The sequence below is a fragment of the Rattus norvegicus genome, chromosome 5, assembly GCF_036323735.1.
Source record: "Rattus norvegicus strain BN/NHsdMcwi chromosome 5, GRCr8, whole genome shotgun sequence".
Taxonomy (NCBI): domain Eukaryota; kingdom Metazoa; phylum Chordata; class Mammalia; order Rodentia; family Muridae; genus Rattus; species Rattus norvegicus.
This window is the reverse complement of record NC_086023.1, coordinates 108,872,590-108,895,891: the sequence shown is the minus strand read 5'-3', so window position 1 is coordinate 108,895,891 and position 23,302 is coordinate 108,872,590. Positions and strand designations below refer to the sequence as shown.

At 38.9% G+C, this 23,302-nt stretch overlaps 1 protein-coding gene and 1 long non-coding RNA gene across 7 annotated transcripts; one reads left to right on the top strand and one right to left on the bottom strand.

The window, feature by feature from the left end:
• LOC108350998 (uncharacterized) lies at positions 1–22,072 on the bottom strand. 6 transcript variants are annotated; one of them, XR_005504836.2, is made up of 6 exons: positions 21,851–22,072; positions 17,425–17,544; positions 16,365–16,443; positions 8,153–8,309; positions 7,085–7,281; positions 1–1,113 (listed from the first exon to the last, which is right to left on the bottom strand). It is a non-coding gene; the product is annotated as an uncharacterized LOC108350998 (long non-coding RNA). The 6 variants fall into 6 exon arrangements; XR_005504837.2 differs by lacking the exons at positions 16,365–16,443; positions 17,425–17,544 and having other exon boundaries at positions 21,851–22,066; XR_010051859.1 differs by lacking the exons at positions 16,365–16,443; positions 17,425–17,544; positions 21,851–22,072 and having other exon boundaries at positions 7,076–7,281; positions 8,153–8,884.
• C5h9orf85 (similar to human chromosome 9 open reading frame 85) lies at positions 12,097–13,513 on the top strand. Its single transcript, XM_039111101.2, has one exon. The coding sequence runs from the start codon at positions 12,156–12,158 to the stop codon at positions 12,621–12,623; it is 468 nt and encodes a 155-aa protein (XP_038967029.1). The 5' UTR covers positions 12,097–12,155; the 3' UTR covers positions 12,624–13,513.
• Positions 22,073–23,302: the final 1,230 nt, after the last annotated feature.

The window sequence follows — 23,302 nt, the reverse complement described above, 5'->3', positions numbered from 1 at the left end:
TGGTTTAATAGTTGTTTTGCAGCTGGAGTAGGACACAATAAGGAGAACACACTACGCTCGAAAAGACTTTGGAGATAAGCACATCTGAAGCTCTCAGTCAAGAGAAGGGGCTGGTGCTGAAGGAGACAGTGTGTGGGTGAAGATGCTCATTGAGTTAGCAGTAGTTGAAACAACCTCAAACGCAATGTGTTCTAACAACTGTACGCTCACATGGTAAACCCTTTATTGGGCATTTTGATTGTTATAATCCGCCTTACTCATCAAAATTGCTCCTTTCAAGGATAGAGTCAGGAGTCCATCTGGTTTCATAAAATTAAGAAAAGAGATCAATTAACGTAATAAGATAGATGCTTTATAGTGACAACTAACCACTATCACTCTAAAGAGAAACATTAATTTTTAGTAGCTTTAAGGGGATATGAATTAGGATAGCATTTGACTTCTGGTAGATGCTGAAGGAGGAGGAGCTTCTGGTAGATGCTGAAGGAGGAAGGAACTTCTGGTAGATGCTGAAGGAGGGAGGAGCTTCCTTGTAGATCTGAAGGAGGAGGAGCTTCCTGGTAGATGCTGGAGGAGGAGGAGCTTCCTGGTAGATGCTGAAGGAGGAGGAACTTCTGGTAGATGCTGAAGGAGGGAGGAGCTTCCTTGTAGATCTGAAGGAGGAGGAGCTTCCTGGTAGATGCTGGAGGAGGAGGAGCTTCTGGTAGATGCTGAAGGAGGAAGGAACTTCTGGTAGATGCTGAAGGAGGGAGGAGCTTCCTTGTAGATCTGAAGGAGGAGGAGCTTCCTGGTAGATGCTGGAGGAGGAGGAGCTTCCTGGTAGATGCTGAAGGAGGAGGAACTTCTGGTAGATGCTGAAGGAGGGAGGAGCTTCCTTGTAGATCTGAAGGAGGAGGAGCTTCCTGGTAGATGCTGGAGGAGGAGGAGCTTCCTGGTAGATGCTGAAGGAGGAGGAGCTTCCTGATAGATGCTGAAGGAGGGAGGAGCTTCCTGGTAGAGTTTGCTTTTTTTTTGGAACTGAGTTTTGGTTTCCAGCCAACTTCCCTCAAGTTTTCAGTCTTCATCATCCTGGCTCCACGTTTATATTAATAGGAGATGTGATCCTAAGATGTCCTTAGATGAAAAGGAAAATGAATTTGTTAAGCCCGAAACATCTTCTACACGAAGGGAACAAATGAATAGAGAGCAGGAAGAAGGAATGGGTGGACTGCGAAAGATATTCAGTGCAGAGATTCTCGATTTCTCTCTGCAAATGGGCTACCTGCAATATCTTGTATCTTCTGATTCTGAAACCAATTGATAATGGTTTCATTCCCAGCCAAAAGAGTCCTTATAATTATTTTCTCGGGCGGTAGGGAGATTTTCAACAGGTTTGGAGGATATGTATCTACTCAGAAAGCCCAATCCCCAACTCTGTGAATGTACTGGAAGCTTACTGATTTGTATATTTGTATTCCATGTTGACAATGGCGTCCCAGAGATAAGTATTTACAATTGCTTTAAATCCCTTCATTCAAATGTGGGAGCTGAAGTCAGCATAAAACAAGCAAACAAGGCAGCATGAGCAGGCTGTGCCTCAGAGAGCTGGTTATTATATCACATGCACTGATTTATAGGTTCAGTCTGCCTTTCCCTAAAGTCTAGTTATTTAACAGCTGTCGTGAATCAGCCGGATAGAGGATTAAGGGGGGGCAGGAAGGAGGAGAAGGTTAAAAGAAAAAAAACCAAAAACACTTTAATCTTATTCTACAATGGTGGAACAAGTTGAGTCAGGTCTCCTAAGGTAATTTTGGTGCTCTGAGGCTTCTTAAGGGGAAGCATTGTTTAACTGGAAGGTAAAGCAGCTTTTCCTAGATCACTGGGCTGTGTTTATGTTCACACTGTCTGTGAGGGAGGAAGAGCTGGACATAGGCTAGAAAGCGATGCACCAGTCTTCACTGAACATCAGTTTAAACAGTGTTCTCCAGAAGTGTAGGTGAGAATATGAAGATTTAAGAGCATGCAGTATACAGCAGCCAAGGTACCACACAGAAATCCAGGAAGCATTTTGTTGGACTAGTTCCCATACAAAACTCCAGGTGGCATATAGTTAGAGTCACCTGGATTGCATTCAGTCTTGACGCCTGTCTTAGATGGCAATGGTCTTGAAGGACTTAAAAGGTAGAGGCATAAGACTGAACCCCCAGTGAACGTGATTGTTGTGGGGAGGGTGGTAATGGGGGTAGGATGGGGAGGGGAAGCCTATATAGAAAGGGAGGGGGATGTTGGCCCAGAAACCGGGAAGGGGAATAATAATCAAAATGTAAATAAGAAATACTCAAGTTAATAAAGATAAAAAAAGGTAGAGGAATACTTTTGCAAGATTTTTGAATTTGGGGGTTTTCAGAAGAAAAGACAACCTACTGAGAATGTCTACAAGTCTCTTCTGAGAGGGGACTATGGTACCTTTTACAAGAATGAAGCCCACTCTATCTTATTTCTCTAACTTACTTCTTTCCCTCGAATGGCTAGTCTGGGTAAGTTTCATCCTTTGCATACAGGACAATTGGACACATACTAACAGAGAGCATGACAAAAGCTCACTACTGAGTGTTACTGCTGTAGGCATGCGAAGTTCTCACAACCCCTCTGTGTGGTGGGTATAATTTTATTTTATAAGTGAGTAAAACAGTGCAGGCTTGGAGGCTACATATAACAGTCTTGATCGCTTACAGGTGCTAAAGGCCATCTGCTTTTCTAGATATTTCTAGTGTCATTCCCAACACTCTATTCTCTCTACCAAATGGGCACACATCTAAGCAAGAAATTGTATCTTAAACTCTGTTATACATTCAAACATTTATAAAATAAAGTAATTAAAGTAAAATAAAATATTAAAGTTTTATTTATGTATGTATGTATGTATGTATGTATGTATGTATGTATGTATCTGTTTGTGGCAAACACGCCACAGTGCATGTATAGAGCTCAGGGAACTGTTTGCAGGAGTGGGATTTCTCCTTCCATCACTTGGCTCCTGGGATTAAAATCAGGTTGTGAGGCTTGGCAGTAATCACCTTTACCTGTTGAGACATCTTGTCAGCCTCCCTGCAAACATTTGCAACCATTACCTTTCCGCTCAATTAATGCTGTATTTTCACTGTCTCCTGGTGACCTTTAAAATAGAAACTAGACTGCTTAATATTTCCACACATTGTCTTCTTGCTAATGGCACCTGGCAAGAAAAAAAGTGTGGAATTCTTCGACAATGAGGCAACGTTTGTGCTGCACCTGGAGAAAGGGAAGCTCACCAGAAGGCAGGAAGGAGAATGTAGATCTCAAAAAGCTGTTTCAGTCTGTGGGAAAACATGGAGGGGCAAGTGAGAAGTTGGTGGAGCGGATAGTGCTGGAAACCAGAGTGTTTGTTTGGGATAGGGCTTTGTTAACTTGCTGGGTGTTTTTGGTCTTTTGGAACATGAACAAGACTTTGAAAGCCATTGGAAAGGCTAAATTGATCACACTTTGTTTTGTTTGTAGAAGGTAATTCTGGCAATGATTCAGAGGATGAATACTAGACCAGCTAACCGTGAGGATGACAAGTTTGATAGTTTTGCAAGAAGAAGAAGAAAGATGAAGGAGAATAGTAAAAGACGTATCAGATAAATAGAACCCCAGGGACAAGACAAGGGAGAAAGCCTGAAATGAGTATTAGCATAGATTAGTGACTTGAAGTAACTTGAACATTGATGGCTTGGAAGAAATTGAAGAAGAGGAACGGAGGGTGGCCTGGGTGTGCCAATAAAAGTTATAGTGTGTTCTGTATGAGCACAGACATGAATATTAACTTCTCTTAAATTAGTTTGACTCCATTATTTGAAACTGATGGTCTAATTTAACTTAACAATATGTTGAGAGAGAGAGAGAGAGAGAGAGAGAGAGAGAATGATATTACCTAAAATCTCCATTCCCTCTGGAATTTCAATTATAAAATCAGAAAAAAATCATGAAGTAAAAATAATGAATATTCTTAATACTATATTTTGTGACAGAATGAGATATTTTAAAGTAACTACCTCTCTTTATAGTGATATAGCTAGAAGACAGTTCCAGTAAGGGACGTGTGTTTGTTGTGTCATCACAACATGTTGTGTGTGTTTGTTGGTGCCTCAACATAAGATCAATTAAGGGAAAGTCTGGCTATAGATTTGGGGGAATTTTGTATCAGAAAGAATTTGCTAAAATCAACTATCACATTTGAATTTTATATTCAAATATGAAAATAATGTAGCACACTGTCAAGAGTAGTGCATATTCTACTCAAGTTAAAACTCTAGCTGGCCTCTGAGCCTAATGATGCATTCCTTTAATTCCAGCATTTGGGAGAGAAACAAGCAGATAGAACTCTGTGAGGCTGCGGCCAGAGTCTTCTACATAATGAGTCCCAGGCCATCCAGGACTTCATATTAAGATCCCATATCAAGCTATCCAACCAAGCAACTGAGGCATAGGTACATACAGAGCCTGTGCATGCATACACACATAAACACAGGTACACAGTATACCACCATTACCATAAAGAAAACAAAACAAACAAACAAACAAAAACCCTTTGATTGATACCAACTTGAGTGGCAGAGGTAGGTAGAGCTCCAGGTAAGCTGGGTCAACATCTGGGTCATCCAAACAAAAACTGAACAGAGAAATGCTGGCGCCAACTGATGTTATAAATCAAATGGACCCAACACATTTACTGAACATTCCAACAAAACATAAAAGATTATATTTTTCTTCTCTGCCCCACAGAGAACTTTCTCCTGAATTTTTCACATACTCAGACAAAAAGCGAGTCTCAACATATACAAGAAAAAATGAAATTGTACCACACACCCTATCTGACCATTACAGATTAAAGCTGGATATCAAAAAGAGCAGAAACAGCAGGAAGCTTACAAACTCATGGAAACTGAACAACTTTACTGAATGGAAAATGAGTCAAGACAGAAATTAAGAAAAAAATTAAAGACTTTCTAGTATTGAATGAAAATGAATACACAACATATCCAAATTTACAGGAAATAGTGAAGGCTGTTCTAAAAGGCAAGTTGATTGCACTCAGTTAAAAAGCATATATAATATGTAGCTCAGATTTAACTTAGGTGTAGATGCTTTAATAAAGTGTAAACTTTGCCATCCCCCTAGTGATTCACTCAGCAGCATTACTATCACGGTCAACAACAGACGCTGTGGCATGGACTCCATTCCAAAGCAGCTAAACCAAAATTCCAAGGACTGAACTCCAGGTCGCAGCATCTTCCCAAAATCTTAACGATGGAGAACCCCAAGTGTCATGTCATCTGACTGAGAATAAGATCAAATGGACAACATGGAGGCAAGTCAAGACAAAGAGACTAACTGAGGCCTTAAAAATGTGCTGTAATCCAATAGGATCAGCATCCCTGTAGAAAAGAACAGGATTCTCTCTCCCTCCCTCCCATCTTCCTCTCTCCCCTCCTCTCTCTCATCATACAAGTTCTAGAATAAGAAGGTAGCCAGCTGCAACTGGTAACTCTCACCAGACACTGAACCAGCTGACTTAAGCTTTTGACTTTTCAAGCCACCAGGGATGGAGGAAAAACGCTCTTATTATTTAAGCCACCAAGACTACACTCTTTAACTTCTTGGATGATTTGTCAATTAGAAGGCAGCATTACTATTAAACATTGGATTTTGTATGCTGTCTTGGAAAGTTCACACTGTTACTCACCAAATAAATGTTTTATTTTTTAATCATAGTTAAGTATAAATCCTATTTGTAAGAGGGAAGTGACTCAGAGGATGTTAGTAGAGTAATAAAACTCATTACTTCAAATATACCCAGGTGGAGGCAGCGTTTAATATTCATCTGTTATTTCTAGGTGTTTTAATGAACACAAATGTCCTGTGCAGAATAAAACAGAAGCATGTTTAGAATAATATGGCAGTGACACTTCAGCAGCTAAATATGATTTTCTCAGCAATAGTAAGAACCAATAGGCTTCTTTCCTCTTTAGAAGAAATTTAATTACTTTCCTTGGGAATTGGAAACTTTCTGAAATATTTTTTAAGATGGGTTTCTTTGCATGTGTGTGTGTGTGTGTGTGTGTGTGTGTGTGTGTGTGTGTGTGTGTGTGCCTGTGCACGCAAGTCCCTGTGTAGGACTATATGTTATAGGTATATGAATTCCAACAGAGGCCAGAGGAGGGTGTCAGGAAATCTCTGTAATACATAATTAATTTCCACATTGAGTTAGGCAATGAAATATATTATTTAGAAATCAGTGTGATTTTTCCATGTGTTTCAAAAGGCATACAATTTTTGAGGAACTTAAATACTTAAAATAGAAACCATAAAGTAACTTCCTACTTAAAGATTTGAAAATACTTGGAGTACTATTTTTACTATATTAATTTATTAATGTATGCTCTAACACTTAGAACCTAATAATTTTATATGGCTAAGACATTATTATAAAAATTTTAGAAAATTATGTGAATGAAACAGATAACCTAGTGAGTATTTAATTTAAGGAAATACACATACACGAACATATATATTATATAGACAAGTGGAATTATTTTAAGGTCTAAGGAAGAATAAATTTTTTTCCAAATGAGGAATCAGGAAACTTTCTTTGTGGAAAAGAGAGAATCTGAGCCTAGTGTGGGATTTAGAGATAATTTAGACATACCATTTTATTGGGAGGAATCGAATATGGTCAGTGCAATGCCTGTAAGTCCCTTACACACCAGTTCTTCAGGGCCTTGTAATTTTTTATTTTTGGATAGGCCGTAACCTAAAAAAAATATCTGAAACCAGAAGTTCAGTTTATCCTTCACAGCTTTTCAATCGTACATTAATTTCCATCCCTTTTTGCTGTCATTAACATTGCTATGTCGTAACTGTTTGAAGTCATGAAATCGAGCAGAAAACCACGAAGCTACCAGCCCATTTTAACCCTTTGTATCTTCATTTGAAAGCACTGTTACCAATGCTTCACAGCTCACAGAATAGTGGAAAGATTTCACGAAGAGACAGAACAGAAGACAGAGCATGGTACCTGGCTTACATTGCAAATGCAGTGAGTGTTCATGGGTCTCGCTGGCAGTCTTTTTCAAGCACGTCCTGGATTTATTTTCTTCTTTGTTCATATAAGATCAATTATTTTGGGACTTCTGCCAGTATTATCAGTGGCTCTGACCAACCCAGTAGCCCATTAGTTTTTTGTTTTGTCTTGTTTTTTGTTTTTCTGTGCCTACTCACAATCTGCTGGAAAAAATCATGTGGTGGTGGATTTGGTGTCTTACCAAAATCATAGACATCCATTACCCACAGTGCCATTCGTCAATGCTGTGGTTTATCACTGTTCACTTTTATTCCTTAATTGCAGCAAGCTTTTCCTACTTAGGCTACTTCCATACAAAAGCTACGGAAGGAAGGATGGGTTAATATGGCCTCACATTTGGAAGATGAAGCCCATTGTGGTGGGAGAAGTGTACAGCAGGGGCATGAGGCAGCCGGCCACACTGCATCTACGTCCGAGCGGCAGAGATCAATGGAAGCTGGTTCTCAGCTGGTGTTCTTTCTCCTCAGCTCAAGACTCCAACCCATGAAGTCATGCCGACTGCACTCAGGTTGGGCCTTCCAACCTCAACCCAGTCTCTAAACTCCTTCACATCTATCCAGAGGCGTATCTCCCGCATTGTTCTAGATCTGTCAAATTGGCAATCAGTATTCACCGTCACAAGTCAACCCTTTGTCTACCTGACAACCAATCGTGTTACTTTTAAGCCACAATCCTCTACTCTTCATCCCCAGAAGCTCATGTCATCTCACAGCACAGCATGCATGTCGCCCGATCTCCAAAATCCCATAGTCTAACAGTTCAAACACTGTTCAAAGTTAATGTGGAGTGTTTCCTGAAACTCAGGCAACCTTTCAACAGTGAGTGAGAGTAACTTCAGAATTACACACTACCAAAATAAAACGGCATTCCCGTCCTCAGAAGAGTCAGAGCATGGCAGGAGAAAAACGTGAATCAAAACAAAACTAAAACCCAGCAGGGAAAACACCAAGTCCTGCAGTAGCATGCTGTGCTAATGCCTTTAATAGGCTGAGCTGCTTCCTCAGCGCTCACCTTGCCTGCAGTAGTAGACTCTCTCCTCTCTTCAGCGAGTGACACATTTTTCACATCTTTTCTCTCCCACGGTTGCTTTCTCTCTCTGCAGACTTGGATACACGCAGTGAGCAGAAACCATAACACAGACTGGATGGTATCTGCCTTGACATTTCCCCTGCCAAACACATTAGTTCATCACTTTCCAAGTTAGCTTCACTCAAGTTGTCAGGACATGAACAAAACGTAGCCAGACCCTTTGCCAGAATAGCACACGAATGACACCAGCCCAGTTCTCAATAGAATCCTTGTTTCTCTCAGACCTCCATTTGTCTACGTTTTTCTTAACATTCTAGACTTTCTAACTCCTTCTACTCCAAGTTCCATTAAGCTAAGCTTACAGCAGTTTATGGCTACTCTATCCCGCAGTTCCAAATTCTTTCCCACATTTCTTGCAAATCTGTTCCTAAAAATCCCAAGAACAGGTTTGTCATCACAACAATGATATCATTCTTGGTACCTATTTTCTCTATGATTTTCTCTTTTCTGTGATTAAGTACTTGACAAAAATGACTTAAGGCAGGAAACATTTATTTTGGCTCATAGTTTGAGGACACAGTCATGGTAGTGAAGGTCTGATGGTAGCAGAAAGAGGCATCTAGTCACAGTATATCCAGAGTCAGTGAGATATTAATGCTGGTGGGCAGGTAATGGTGTTCTAAGAAACACACACACACACACACACACACACACACACACACACACACGATGATCCTGGAAACACTAATACCCATGTATGTACCTATGTTACCTTCAAACAAATCAGACATTTACACTAAAAATTATGGCAAGCAAGGAGAAGAAAAGCTATCACAATCAAAGATGCTTTCCTTTTAAGTCTGCATTAACTAACAGGTTGAAAAGGGAGAGTGCTAGAAAGATGATTTTTTGACGACACTAATCCACTTTCCCTGTTCTAGCAAGAATAAAGTGCACAAGTCTATACAAGCTAAGTGTTCTCATGGCTGTGTTTTAAACATTACATTTTTGAAATAGTTTTTGTGTGTATTAAAAGCATACAAGACAATCTTACAGATTATACATAGAAAGTTATTAAAAAACAATCACTGTATGAACAAAGTTAACGTATCTGTCTGCCACCCCTGCATGCTCCCCACACATACAACACACACACACACACACACACACACACAGTCACACACACACACTCACACACACACACACACACACACAAACTTGCACCTATCTTTTTCTGATAAGATTATATTATACCCTGTTTAGCACAAATTCTAAATGCATTATGATTTTAAAATAAAACTTTCCATATTCAGAGTAATATTAAACAGTAAATGAAAACATCCTAGAATATAGAGCCCTTTTGAGACTTTCAGCAGCACCTTTTCTCTTCCCTTTAAACAAAAGATTCTGCATTCCTATTGCAGGAGACCTCAGAGGTCAGGTAGCTGGCTCTGCCTTTAATAAACACACAAACTACAAGGTGGAAGGAGATTTTTGGTTTCCAGATGGTGTGGTACCCTACACTTCCTCCTACAGCACTCACTGTGCAGACACAGTGACCTCCACGCGTCTTTCACCATTACCAAGACCAGCGCTTCTCGGTTCTGGGAGATGAAGCTGTACTGTCTACTGTGGATGCTGCGATCCACCAATCTCTCATTCGCAGCCATGGAACTCATGCTCTGGCTGCTACAATGGCTGGTAACAAGATAAATTCCAACCTCAGATACGCCTTTTTGGTCGAAGGGAACTACTTGCCTCAGCTAAGCAGAACTTTGAGGGGTCATCCCACCTTCCAAATTCTGCAAAGGAAGGACTCACTTCGCCACTAAGGGCTTGCAGGATCTATTTCTGCTTGCCAAGGTCCACTTTCATTTTCTCAAGCTCGTCCCTCCTGACAACACTGCCAACAAACTCTCAGTGTCTCAATCCCTCTCCACATCTCTTTTCTCTGGATTTAGACACAAATGTACCAGCATTGAATTTTTAACAAATTATGCCCTGCATTTTTTTTTCAGTTGACAGTTTGCTGTGCTTACACCCATGAAATGTTTGGTCACTTGCTTTCTTTTTCCTACAGTTACAGCTGCAATTCTGTCTACTCTTATCCATTTCCCATGTGTTCCTTACGTAGTCATGTTTTATACCAAGGAGGCTATTTATGTCTGTTTGCCAAGTTAGCCAGAGAAACCACAATTCTTAAACAAAACACGAAACTCCTCAAAGCTACTCTTTGCTCTGACAATCATTTTCTTTGTCTAGGAGAGAAATACCAAAGCCAGTATTTTCAAGTTGAATCAGTTATCATCCTGGATATTTTCAAGGAAGGTACTAAATCTGTTTTCACCCTGGAATGCTTTGGGGCTAGCTTTTACTTGGAAGTTTTCAGCTTCTAAGCTATCAACTCAGTCCCATTCTTTAACGTGACTTATTATGCCTCATGTTAGCTATAAAAATTATTCTCCGTCATGTTCTTTTAAAGGAATCAAAACTCCTGTAAATATGCAAATGTCTCAGACACAAGTTTCTACTGCCCAAGAACACGTCTGCTGGTGTCAGGGGCATTATTGTAAGGGTACGTTCTGCAACTCATTTGAGAAATATTTGCCTGACTCAATCCTAACATTTGGCTACCGGAGTCAGGAAGATAAAAATTAATACCTCTGAGTCATAAGGTGTGGGTAAGATATATTTTCTCACAAATTGAAAATTGTTCTTATGTAGGTCACTTGATCTTTTTCGAACCTTGTGGAATTCACACTCAGTCTGGAACAATTTCTGGCTACCAGTAATTATTGAGGATCAAGTTTATCATAACTCTGACTGTTCGTTTTCTATATTGTGATATTTTTGTGGGACAACAACCTCTCCCTTACCCTTATTTCCTTGTTTATTGTCACCCTACACACATTTATTAACATAAACTCTATTCTTCAACAGTATTCGCCCAATAGAGCTCAAATGCAAAGGAAAACGGAAACAAATAAGATGAGTGTTTAAAAACCAACTTCTTATCAGAGGGCAAGCCTGGGAAGCCCAGAGCGCAGCTGAACAGAATAACTGGGTTCATAACATGCTGACCCACATATTGCCTGTGCCCCCATGTTCCTGGTGCTCTCTATACCTGGATGTGCAGCTGTACTGAGACAGAAACTCTCGTTACATGGTGTGATTTATACAGCAATATGGTCTCTCAACCTAAGCCAGATCCCCAGTGTTCAGAATCATTTATTATATTTGGCTATGTAGAGGCCCAAGTAACCTCTATAATTCTATGTGTTGTAGTCACCGATTAAAGTTTCCTTTATAGGGGAGTAAACAGGAAGGAAGCAGGCTGGTTGCCGGGCACTAGGAAGTGAAAAGATCTGGGATTTCATGAAAACTGCTTCTTAGTTTTGCTGTCACAGTGTGGTAATACACAAGTTAGCATTGCCAAATCATACTTGTTTTCCAGGGAGATTGGAAATCAAATGTTTATAATAAAAGCAATACAGAAATTATAGCAATCACTCGAATCTTCGTACATTACGTTCAGGCCATCATCACTGTCAACTCTCTGAGTTTCTTCCTGTAGTTTCCCATTTTGTTTCTGTTTCTATCATCACCATACTGGTCCCACTGCCTGTATATGAATAATGTATGCTTCAAGTCTACTGTCCTTTGAGCCACCATCCTTCTACCCTTGAAGTTACAGAGATTCCCCTCCCGGGCCTTCTCTTAGATGTCTCCTTGTCAGCGAGACTTCCCAGGCCACCCTATTTGAAGGTTCACCTCATCTTCCTGCTCATTACCCTTTCCTTGATTGATTTTGCTCAAAAGCACTCATCACCATTATCGTAAACAAATGTCCTCTTTTCCCTGTTTATTTGTCCTTTGTTATATTCCCAGTTTCTAGAGCAATCTCTGACATACTTTTATTTTTTTAATAATTAAAAAGAACTGTAACTTAAGGGCTGCACCAACTTATGGTGCTTGTGTTTTGGTGATGAGTTCCCAGAAAGGCAACGTGACTCAGTCCCGGCCTCAGAAGCACCAGAATACATTCACCTTCAAAAATGACAAGTTTGATAAGAGTGTTCAGACCAAGAAAATTAATGCAAAACTTCATGATGGAGTATGTCAGCGTTGCAAAGAAGTTCTTGAATGGCGTGTAAAATACAGCAAATACAAACCACTGTCAAAGCCTAAGAAATGTGTTAAATGTTTACAGAAGACAGTAAAGGACTCTTACCACATAATGTGTAGACCATGTGCCTGCAAACTTGAAGTTTGTGCAAAATGTGGAAAGGAAGAAGAAATTGTTATTCCGTTTAATAAAGAACCAGAACCTTCAGAAAATACTGAAAGTGAAGGTTCCAACCATAGAAGAAGCTGCAAACGGAAGGAAGACAGTGATGAGGACTTAGATGCTGAGTCTGACTCAGAGGGCGAGGACGAGGACACTCAGGCCTGACCGCAGCTCAGGTGCAGAGGGCGTCGGCAAAGGCTGTTCCAGTAGGCAGAACTGGCTCAGGAGCAACGTCAGTCACTTACAACATTTGAGTATCAGGTTTTCACAGTAACACAAGCTGCATATGCAGAATATGTGTGGGCACACCATGGCATGTCGTATAAAACCTATAGAAATTGTTTAGAAAAACATATTACCTAATGTGTTAAGAATTGGTGGTTGTATCAGAACTCTCTCATGGAAAACTAAGATGACTAGCTCAGAGGACACTTCTGGAGCCTGACCTCGGTGTATGACTTCTTTAGCAAAAGTCCCCTTAAATCTTACCAAGCAAACCGTTACACACACACACACACACACACACACACACACACACACACACACACACACATAATCTTATGTAATGATTTTCCTTCAAAAATGTTTTTATATACTTCATCCCATTTTTTTTAACCTTTTCCAGGTTTGGAAATATATTTTTAGAAAAATGCATAGACTGTATAGTTACTATCTAGAAAGGAACATCCAGCATTCATACTGGAGTGGAGACACTCGCAGTCTCAGAAGCCCCTGTGAAGTTCTTCCCCATCCGCTTATCCTTCCCAGACTCCATCATCCTGAGTTGTCACTTTACTGTCAGGCTTTCACTGTAATCAGTGTCAGTTAGCTTCATGTGATTGTTGAAGTCTGAGCCCGTGTGTGTAAAACCCCAAAGCTACAGGAAGTGGCTCTCTTTAACTAGATTCTGAATTTTAATGTTTTACTGTGTTTTCTTTGTGCCTTAAGTTCTACTAATGTATGTATGATTCATATGTACATGTATGTGGGTGTATATATTTGCTGAACCATTGAAATAAATGGGAAGCCGTGAAAAAAAATAATTAAAAAGAAAATGATGAGTCTGTAAGCCCTCTTTGTTCTGTGATTTGAGCTTTCAATCTGTGAGTTATTTACTTTGAAAATTTAATCACACAACAGAAGGACAGTTCCCGTAGTGAACTTCTAGAGTTTTTCTATCAAAGTAAAGTAACCCGATGATGTCTAGTTTACAGTTAGGCTCACGTAGTTCGGCAACTGCGGCAGACAGCACAGTTTTAGAAAGTTGTGGAACCTTTAGGATTGTGGTCCAGTGAGCAGACGTGGGTTCTGTCTTTGGAAGCTATACTCACCTCTGTTTTTGGCTCTAGCAAGCTGCTGACAGCCATAGGCAGAAGAACCATGTGACATCGTGCCTTCCCTGTCCCATACCAGGCCTTCCCTAGCTGGAGCCAAAGAGCCTTCCTCAAATCATTTCTGCCAGCAAATTCATGACAGTGATGAGAAAAATAAATAGAAATAGAACCATCCATAAAATCAGAGTATTTCTGTGAGTACAGTGAGCCAGGCAAAACCAAACACACCAAACTATGGCTGACTTATCCATATCAGGATGTTTCATTGCCTGCAATTTGATGAAATGCTTAACCAGTAATGACAAGGCCATCACATTTACTCTACTCAGAATAGGCCCTCTTACTCTGCTCTGCTTCAGGCAAAAAGTCTTTAAACTTAGGCTTGCTGCTCAGGAAATTAATATATATTAAACATGTATGTTTATATTTATAAAAGAGATCAAAGGAAGTAATATTAAGACTGATCTTTGGGGAGGAATGAAGTTAATTCACATAGATACTTTCTCTGAAAGTCCTACTACATCATTATTCTGACTCATGGGATTCAATGCTTTGGATGCTATTGCTAATAATTCATGTTCTTTTCTTCCTTCTGTTCTTTCTCCTTTCTGCACCCCGTTTCTTTGACAGGGTGGCCTTGAACTTGCCATTTATCGGAGGACAGCCTTGAACTTCTGATCTTCCTAATCTCTATCTTCTTAGTGTCGGGATTACAAAATTAATATACTTCTTTAAATAATCATTGTGCTAAAGGAGCTTGTTGAAAGCATATACCTCTTAATGAGTATCCCTACTAAGAACGGAGAACTGTGAGAAATGCTTTGGAAATAAATAGAAAACTGGTTTATACACATAAGGAAGAGTGCAATTTCACCAGGTTGACAAAATACATCTTAGTAAAGTTGATATTAGACTACAAACAAGCAATTTCTTCTCCCGAAAGCCTAAAGCCTTCCTAGCCTGTGACTCAATTTCCTACACCAAGGGTCTGTTGTCCCAGTAGTCCCAGTAGCCAAAGGAAGGAAATGCTTGCTCACCTTTGCTGGGTTTAGAATAACTGCTCCACATCAAAGAAGTGACTCACTCTGCCCCCTTGCCAGACCTGGGCTTACTTCCGACCTCCCACCACCCTTTATTGGCTGAGCTACTGTTTGGCTTGAGGGGCCTCCATCAGCAAGTCTGGGTTTGTGGTGTCTGGCACGTTCACCTCCCTGAATGACGAGGCTTCCTGAGGTGGGTTGTTTTGCAGGTTAGAACCTGAAGGTGACCACTGCTCCACCTGACCTCTTGTTCAAGTTATATAATTTAACATCAGGAAGCTCGGCTCATACCATCTCTCCTTGACCAACACAAAAGGAAAGGGAATAATTTGTGTCTGCACTCTTCTTCAAAGTAAATCGCACAAACAGGTCATGAGTTAACCCTAAAGGGTGTGAGTATCTACGGTCATTGGTTTTTGAGAGACACATTGCTGTTGGGAATTCCATAAGTCACCAGATTTTAGAGAGCCCAGAAAGTACTCACACAGTATGGGGCAGGTGGTGGGTGCTCAGAAAATACCCCTGAGGAATATGCTTTGTTTCCTAAATGGAAACCACTTAAAGTAATAACTTCATGTTTCTTAGAAATGAAGAATCCATATTTATTTTACTAAAAGTCCACCATGAAACTCAATAATATGTGGAGTTTAGACGTGGAAAATAGAGGGCTTCTGGCTTATTACAAACCTGGGGCAGATCATGTTTTAATCAAATAAATGTAGTCTGGTGCTAAAGGAACCTGGAATCAGACTGACTGTTCCAGAATTACTTACCAGCAACATGACTGTCGAAGCTTGGCTTCTCTAATCTTCTATTTGGTCATTAAAACAGAGTTAATAGTGACCATTTCTTAAGCTTTATATAAGTTCTAAGTAAGACAATGTAAGTGATGCTTTAAATGCAGACTATTTCCTATTTTGGAAAAAAAGGAGAGTAAGACATGCCACATTCTGCAGGTCAGAGATGGTGCAGAGCAGGTGAAGTACCATGAAAAAGCTTTTCCTCAGTGTGCTTGGCATTATCTAACTTCCTCTTGGTCACAGCATCTTCCTGTCCCTTACCTCTGAATATGGTCTTTTCTGCTCTCATCTTGTGGTACAGTCCTTGACTATTTGCACACAGGGTTTTGTAGAGCAGCATTCAAAGGGCTCGTAGCACACAGTTCCTTCTAGTAATGGTCAGAATGACAACGTGCTTGTGCTTGGCTGCATACTCCTTCAATACTTTGCATGTAAATGTGCACTTCATTTGGCTATCTAGAATATAGAGCTATAACTGGTGTCTATGTAAACTTTGGGATGCTCTCAATGCTGATAAATGCTAAAATCACACCCCTCTAGGACTATATCGATAGTTGCGTGGTCTGTTCATGTTAGAGAGTAGTGTGCCTCTTGCTTGGTCTTTCCTTACAGACAGCCTGGTATTTTTTTTTCCTGGCGTGGCATGCTGATTAATAATGCTGCTGGGGAATTTGGAGAAGAGGTGGTGTGAATGAGTTTATGTATTATCCAGATTACCTCATGATTACTCACAGTTAACTGGAAATTTTCCAACCACTTCTTCTTGATCTTAGCTTCCTGAGCTATTTGACCTGCCATCTGCTATCAAAGCCTGTTTGGAAAGAGCACACTTGAGTACTGATTCATTAAAAAAATGAAATGGAAACTATTAGTGGGAGGATGACATGGAGTAGAAGAAAGTCCTTCAGCAGGGGATCACCTCAGCTTCTATACCAAGTCTATCATTGGAGCATCCCAAGAGAATCTCAGACCTGTGTGATGACAGCAGCCATCGGTCACAATACTGCACACTCAGACTCCACAGTAGAAGGAGTGGCAGTTGCTCCTTGTTTTCTTTTCTTTTGGAGCTATTCTAGTAAGAGCAAATATTCAGAGAAATCAAAAGATTTTTTTTCTCCAGGTGTCTGTCATTATCCCACAAGGTAGTATGAGAGAAAATGGCAAAAGAGTGCTTTGTCACAAACATAACAGAGTTTCTTTGACTATTTAGACAAAAGGTATTTGCAACCCAACAAGCATTTAAGACTATCCAAATACAGGGATTTTAAGAATTAGAAGAGAAACGCATTGCTTGCATCATAGCAAGGACTCATATTACATTTTACTTTCTCCTTTTTAAATTTGGTTTGTTTGTGCTTTTGGTTGTGTGTTTGTTTATAAGAGACAGAGAGAGAGGCAGAGACAAAGACAGAGACAGGTAGGCAGACAGAGAGAGAGAGAGAGAGAGAGAGAGAGAGAGAGAGAGAGAGAGAGAGAGAGAGAGAATACTTAACTAAAAATTTCAGGGAAATTGGATACAACAAAAAAGAGAAGTGAAGCTAAAATATCTTATTATTATAATTGGACACATTATTTTCTGAAGATTACAAACCTTAGAAAATTGCCTGTGCTAGTACTTAATAACTCAATGTATCTTTTAAAACTCTGACCAGTGAATCAGTTTTTAAAGGATGATTTTTTTGTTAATATGGAAAACCCCATTTATTTAGAGGTAAGCTGTCTTAATTAAAAATTCAGTGCTGGGACTAGCTGTATGAATATAGGTATGGAATGGAGAGGGTTAAGAGGTTACCTGGACAATCTGACCAGGGAAGATAGCTGACGCAGTATGGCTCAGCCTTCCATATTTTGCGGTCAGTGTTATTTGCCAGCCTTGCCTGGGTAATTACATCAGATTTCCACACCCATGGCTCTGTGGACAGAGAGAAGGTTTTTAGCTCATGCAAGAAGGTTAAGGAAGTCTGACTTGCATAATTGGTGTTCTGTCTTGAAAACATCTATCCATGAGTGCTTAGGTGGGTAATATGCCTGAACTTGCCCTTTGGAGTTTCTTATGCTGGTTAATAGTCACTACCCACGACTATGGCATTTTCGACACTGCAGAAATACAAATCTTTCTTAAGGTCCTTTTCTTTCACCCTCCCCACTTTAAAGATTTCCTCTAAATAATTTTCATAAAATCACATAATACTGGACACTACTGATAATTCTAGTACTTCTCACCTTTATTTATTTTTATAATACACATCTATTTGACTTTAAAATAAACTTTATTTTAAATAAACACCAAAAAAGATGTATTCAAGATTGTGGATTCAGTGTGTTGATTATTTTCCCCAATAATAAACTAAGTGTTAACATGTATCTACTCAAATCATGTAATTTAACTTCAGGAAGTTCTGTTATCGACTACTCTTTAAACTTTTAGCAAAGTTTACCAAATTTTCTATAGGCAGATAGAGTTGATGGTTGGAACCATGCTTTTAGACCCTTAAATCCAGGTCTCTCTCACAAACTAAACTGATTTTGGTTGGGGGTCTATATGGTAAAAGAATAAGAAATCTTCACTTAATAAAATCTTACAGAAAAACCATCCATTGTAAACAACCAAAATGCTCCATCTTCCTATTTAGGAGCGCTTTTACTATTCTTAAATATCTAGCAGGACACAGAGGCTTTAAGAAAATGGTCCTCAGCCAAAGTGCTTGGACAGGGTTCACAAAGATGTCCTAAAGTCATGTATAGTGTTAAGAATATTGTAGAAACACGAATTCCCCCTGAATTCCCTAAGAGATTTGTAGAAAATACTTTCCTATTGAGAATAGCGTTTTGCTGCCATAAAAGGAAAGGCAATGTTTCTGTGCTCTTGGAATTTGGTTAGGACGCCTTTCTCCAGATGAGTGACGCTATTGTTACAACTGCTGCTGTAGACGTGGAAAGTGAAAGAATTTCATGTCTGGTGTCAATCCTTTGTTCTCCACACAAATGAAGGCATATCGAACAATTTTCAGCTGATAGATCTTCAAAAATATTTTTGCATGGTAGATGAACATATAATTTGGGACACAAAAATTGTGCAAAGATCTAAAAGTTATGTCACAACTATAATAAAACTCCATTTTTAATCTTCAGAGGAATATTTTAGTACTTATCTCAATTAAAATGTATAGCATTAATTGCTGTCCTCATAGATCAGTGCCATGTTCAGTCATCATCAGGGAAGCTAACTCCCACAGCAGATGGGAAAAAAATACAGAGACCCACAGGCAGACATTACACAGAGCTTGAGAGACCTTGTAACTTCCAGGCCTAAATGAAATATCTCTATTAAATCCATCCCCTCAGAGCTCAGGAAACCCCATGGAAGTGGAGACAGAGAAAGTGTAAGTGCCAGAGGGGACGGAGGACATCAAGGAAAAGGTTCTCTAAATCTACATGAGTAAGGCTCATATGCACAGGTCTGCCCCAGGTCCTCTGCATACATACTATGGCTTCCAGTTGAGTGCCTTTTATAGGATTCCTGAGTGGACGAACCAATAGGTGTTTGATTCTCGTGCCTTCTTTTGGGCTCTTTTGGCTTGTTTTGTCTAACTTTGATGAGATAGTCACTGTTTTATCTTATATTTTATTCTGTTTTATTTTAATATTAACTCACTTACCTGTTCTTCTCTAACGTGAGACAAAGGGAGGGGAGGTGGGGAGAAACTGGAGTAGAGAAAAGGGAAGCTGCAGTAAGGATAGGTTATGTGAGGGAAAAAATCTATTTTTAACAAAAGGGAAATGTTTAAAAATTTTAAAAGGAGAAAGGAATAAAATTAATTCTAAACTTTAGCTTCTTCTAGCAATAAATACTGTTCAAACACAGATGTACATGGAGAAAATGGCCGGACCCATGATCTTCTTCAGATACTTTCAGCATTAGTTTCCATTTATTTATCAAGGTTTCATATTTATGTAATTATATTGAACATGATCCAGTGATATCTGCTAAACAATTTACTAATGAAAGTTATAAAATACCTCATAGTAAATATTTTTTAACATTGAGCAAACTATTGGAAAAATTTAAAACTACATTTATTTATATTCTTGCTGTAGAAAAAAATGAATAGGGCCACCAACTGATGTCATTCAAAAATAAAATAATATTATGCAAATACATTTATATCAAACTAATGTAAAATCTAGTGAGAAAAGAAAAGGAGCTAAAACAATAAGAGGAAGATAACATTGCAATTTCCTTGGAAGATCTCATTTCTCAATTTCTGGCTTTAGGATTATTGATGGGGAATCAAATCACTTTGTTATCTAAATTTTATAGCAGGAATTTAAAATTGTGGAATAATTTTGTTCAAGAAGATTAATATTAAAATAAGCTGTACTTTTACTATGGAAACAATGACATAGGTAGTGAACTTGTCAGTTATATTTTAGCCATTCCACAGAAACCTGTGTACTTCCTGTATATTAAAAAAATATAGTGTTACCAGAAAATATAAAACAATTTGGAAATCAATGGAATAACTTAGAAATAACATAACTTACAATATTTACATCTTGATTAAAATATTAGGTTCTTCAAGTGGTTATAGAAAACTTATAGTTTCCTTGGGGTGTACAGAAACAAAAAGTTTGAAGACCATTTTTTTGACTGAATTCAGTTTTTTAGATGAAGAATTCTCCATGGAGAGACTGTGACCTGGTGTCACTTCCCCAGGAATAGGTCCAGTGGCTGTCCGCTGAGCATGGTGCCGCCTGGGTCCCTGGAACAGGCTGTCAGGTAGTCAAGGGATGAGCCTGAAGGTTGGCTCATCTATCTGTTTGCTTCACTGAGGTGTGCAGTTGAGTCCAGATTACTTTAGCACAGACTACATTAATGACAAGAATCTTCTCCAGCTTCCCACGCCAAACTTCCGTGTTTGTCAGATAAAGGAAGTAATCATTCCTTATGAAAGCTAGAAAAGCTTAAGGCAAAAAACTAGAAATAGTTTGAATGAAGACACGAGCTTAAAAGGTTCTTGTACATGTAAAATGGCTGCAGTTTTTAAAGTCATATATAACCATACTGGTATTAAAAGTTTGAAGTTAAGCTTGGTAGTTAAGTTCATGCCAAAGTTGTTCTTGAAGAGAAATAATTCAAAACCTAAAGCTTTACTCTAGTAACATGTAGGAGAGTTTTATCCTGAGTAAATGTAAATTATTTATGATTCAGAAACATTTTAATAGCATCAAAAGTTTATACTTTAAAGACACGAAGTTTAACTATATCTTCCATTTCTTTTATAATTTTTGGCAGAAATTTTTAAAAACCAGAAAGACAAAATTTCCCCAAGTATTTAAAAACAGTTGGACTCTAAACAATTGTAAATGTGTAAAACTGCTTATGATGTTTTATTTAGCACAATTGAAGCATCTCAGCCCTACTGCAGAGCACAGAGAATTTCTGGCTTCTACTTTTGCACATTATAAAATATAAATTTTATCCTGCTCTATCAAGTCTTGATTATATTCAAAAGTGGTAGATCTTCTTTTTCTACCCATCAGCATTTTTATTTTCACTTTGGGACATTAGAAAAAAATGTAGAACTCTCCTACAGCACTGAAAATCTGGAAATGAATTCTGTAACTGATGCACTGCTTCATAATGTCTTCTTCTCCATAAACACAACAGTGCTGCCTGCCACTCATATTTCACTGCTGACCTGTTTCAGGGAAGCCACAGAAACCATAATCATCAGATGAAAAAAATCATAGGGAAATCACCCCCATTTAGAAAAACCCACTTTTGTGATAGACTTGCAAGAGCATATTACAAATATTATATTGCGTGCAAAGTCAGATATCCAAGAAACTCTTCCAAGTAATTTGGAAAATATACACAGAATGTCTTTGAAAACTGAAGCACATTTCAAATAGTCAGTTTAAAGGAAAAAAAAAGACAGGCTAATGAGATTGCTCAGTTCATAAAGCATTTACTATACAAGTTGACAGCCTGAGTTCATCCCTAAGAACTCACCGTGGAAGGAAAAAAACAATTTCCACAAGTTGTCCTCTGACCTCTCTGTACGCTCCAACACACACACACACACACACACACACACACACACACACACACACACACACACACACCAACACACGCAACACACACACATACACAAACACACACAGAGTGATACTGTAAAAGCCAAGAGCCCCAATGTTTTCTTTGTATTACTTACCTAAATGAATAAAAGCACTAAAACTGAGTTCAGCATTTTCAGTGGAATCACAAAGAGGAAATATTCCAAGAATTGTTCCCAGCCATTTTGAAGGGAAACATGAATGGGATTTTTATCAAAGGGTAAAGCTTCACAGAAAGAATGGATGACTAGGATGATAAATTTGAGATATGGGTGGATACCTCATGATATGCAGGCCACTTGCCTAGGAGAAAGGAAGAGGTGAGTTGCTTTGCCTTTGTGATAAAATCATGCAGCAGTAGACGCTGTTTGATGTGATGATGTGTTTAATTTGTGTTTAATTTGGTGTATTTATCTGCGGTATTTACAGTAACTTTGTTCCAAGTTGATTAAGGTTTAATCATAAATGACTAAGCAAGCAGGCATGAAAGAGGGAATAAGTCATAGCTGTTACTCACTTAGGCTCATTCTTCCAATATTCAGGGTATTAGACTTGCTGGCACACTTTAGGACTAATTTGAGACTTTTCGTTAGGAAAAGAAAGTAACGTGAGATGAAATTAAGAAAGGGAAAATGAAGAGAGTGTGATTAAGTTCTTCGCTAAGTTTTCACACAAATCAGCAGACCTGTGCTTCCCAAATATATCAGGGAGTATTGACTTCTCTGTATACAGACACTTGCCACAACCCTAGTCCGATTGTAGTTGTGTTCTAATTACTCTCAGATTTTAAATTCTTAGTCCCGGGTAGATAAGAAAGCTAGGAGACCTGGACATATAATGGCCCCCTCCTTCAGAGACTACTAGAACAAAAGTTCTCAGCTCCTGGAGCAGCTTGTAGGATCTCTCCTTCTGCCAGTTTAGGCAAGTCTTGTCTTCACCCCACGGCTTGGCAGACTGTGGGGCAGGAGAACTGAACAAATTAAGCTCTTAAACTTGCAGTGGAATGCTGGCCTTGAGGATGATTGAAAGTTGGCTGAATCCTTGGAGTTTTAAAGATGTAAATAATTTACCTAAACACTGTTTCAATACCATCAATGACAAGTCAAAATGCTTAGCCTACTTATAGCCAGAAAAAAGAAGACAATATTTCATTTTCAGTTTCTGATACTTCATGAACATCATTGTAGTTAAAGCAACATTGTAGTTTAGTGTTACTCACTATGTGGTATGTCGTCTTGTTCCATTTCAAATTTAATAACTTGAAAAGTTACCCCAAATGATTTTCTGGGGACATTTGTATGGGAATACTTTGGAGTCACTGTGGGGAGAATAGCATTATGAGTTTCTGTCACATCTCTTCATTGTACAAATTATTGATGGAAACAGATTCACAAATAATGGAAACAGAAATGCCATCTTTTGCAGAACAATAAGATATTAACAGTAATTCATTATGAGAGTTTTACTACACAAGTTACTTACAAGAACAATAGTCACTTTACAATTTAAGTAGAAAATAAAAATCCCCTGACAACTGAATTCAGAGGTTG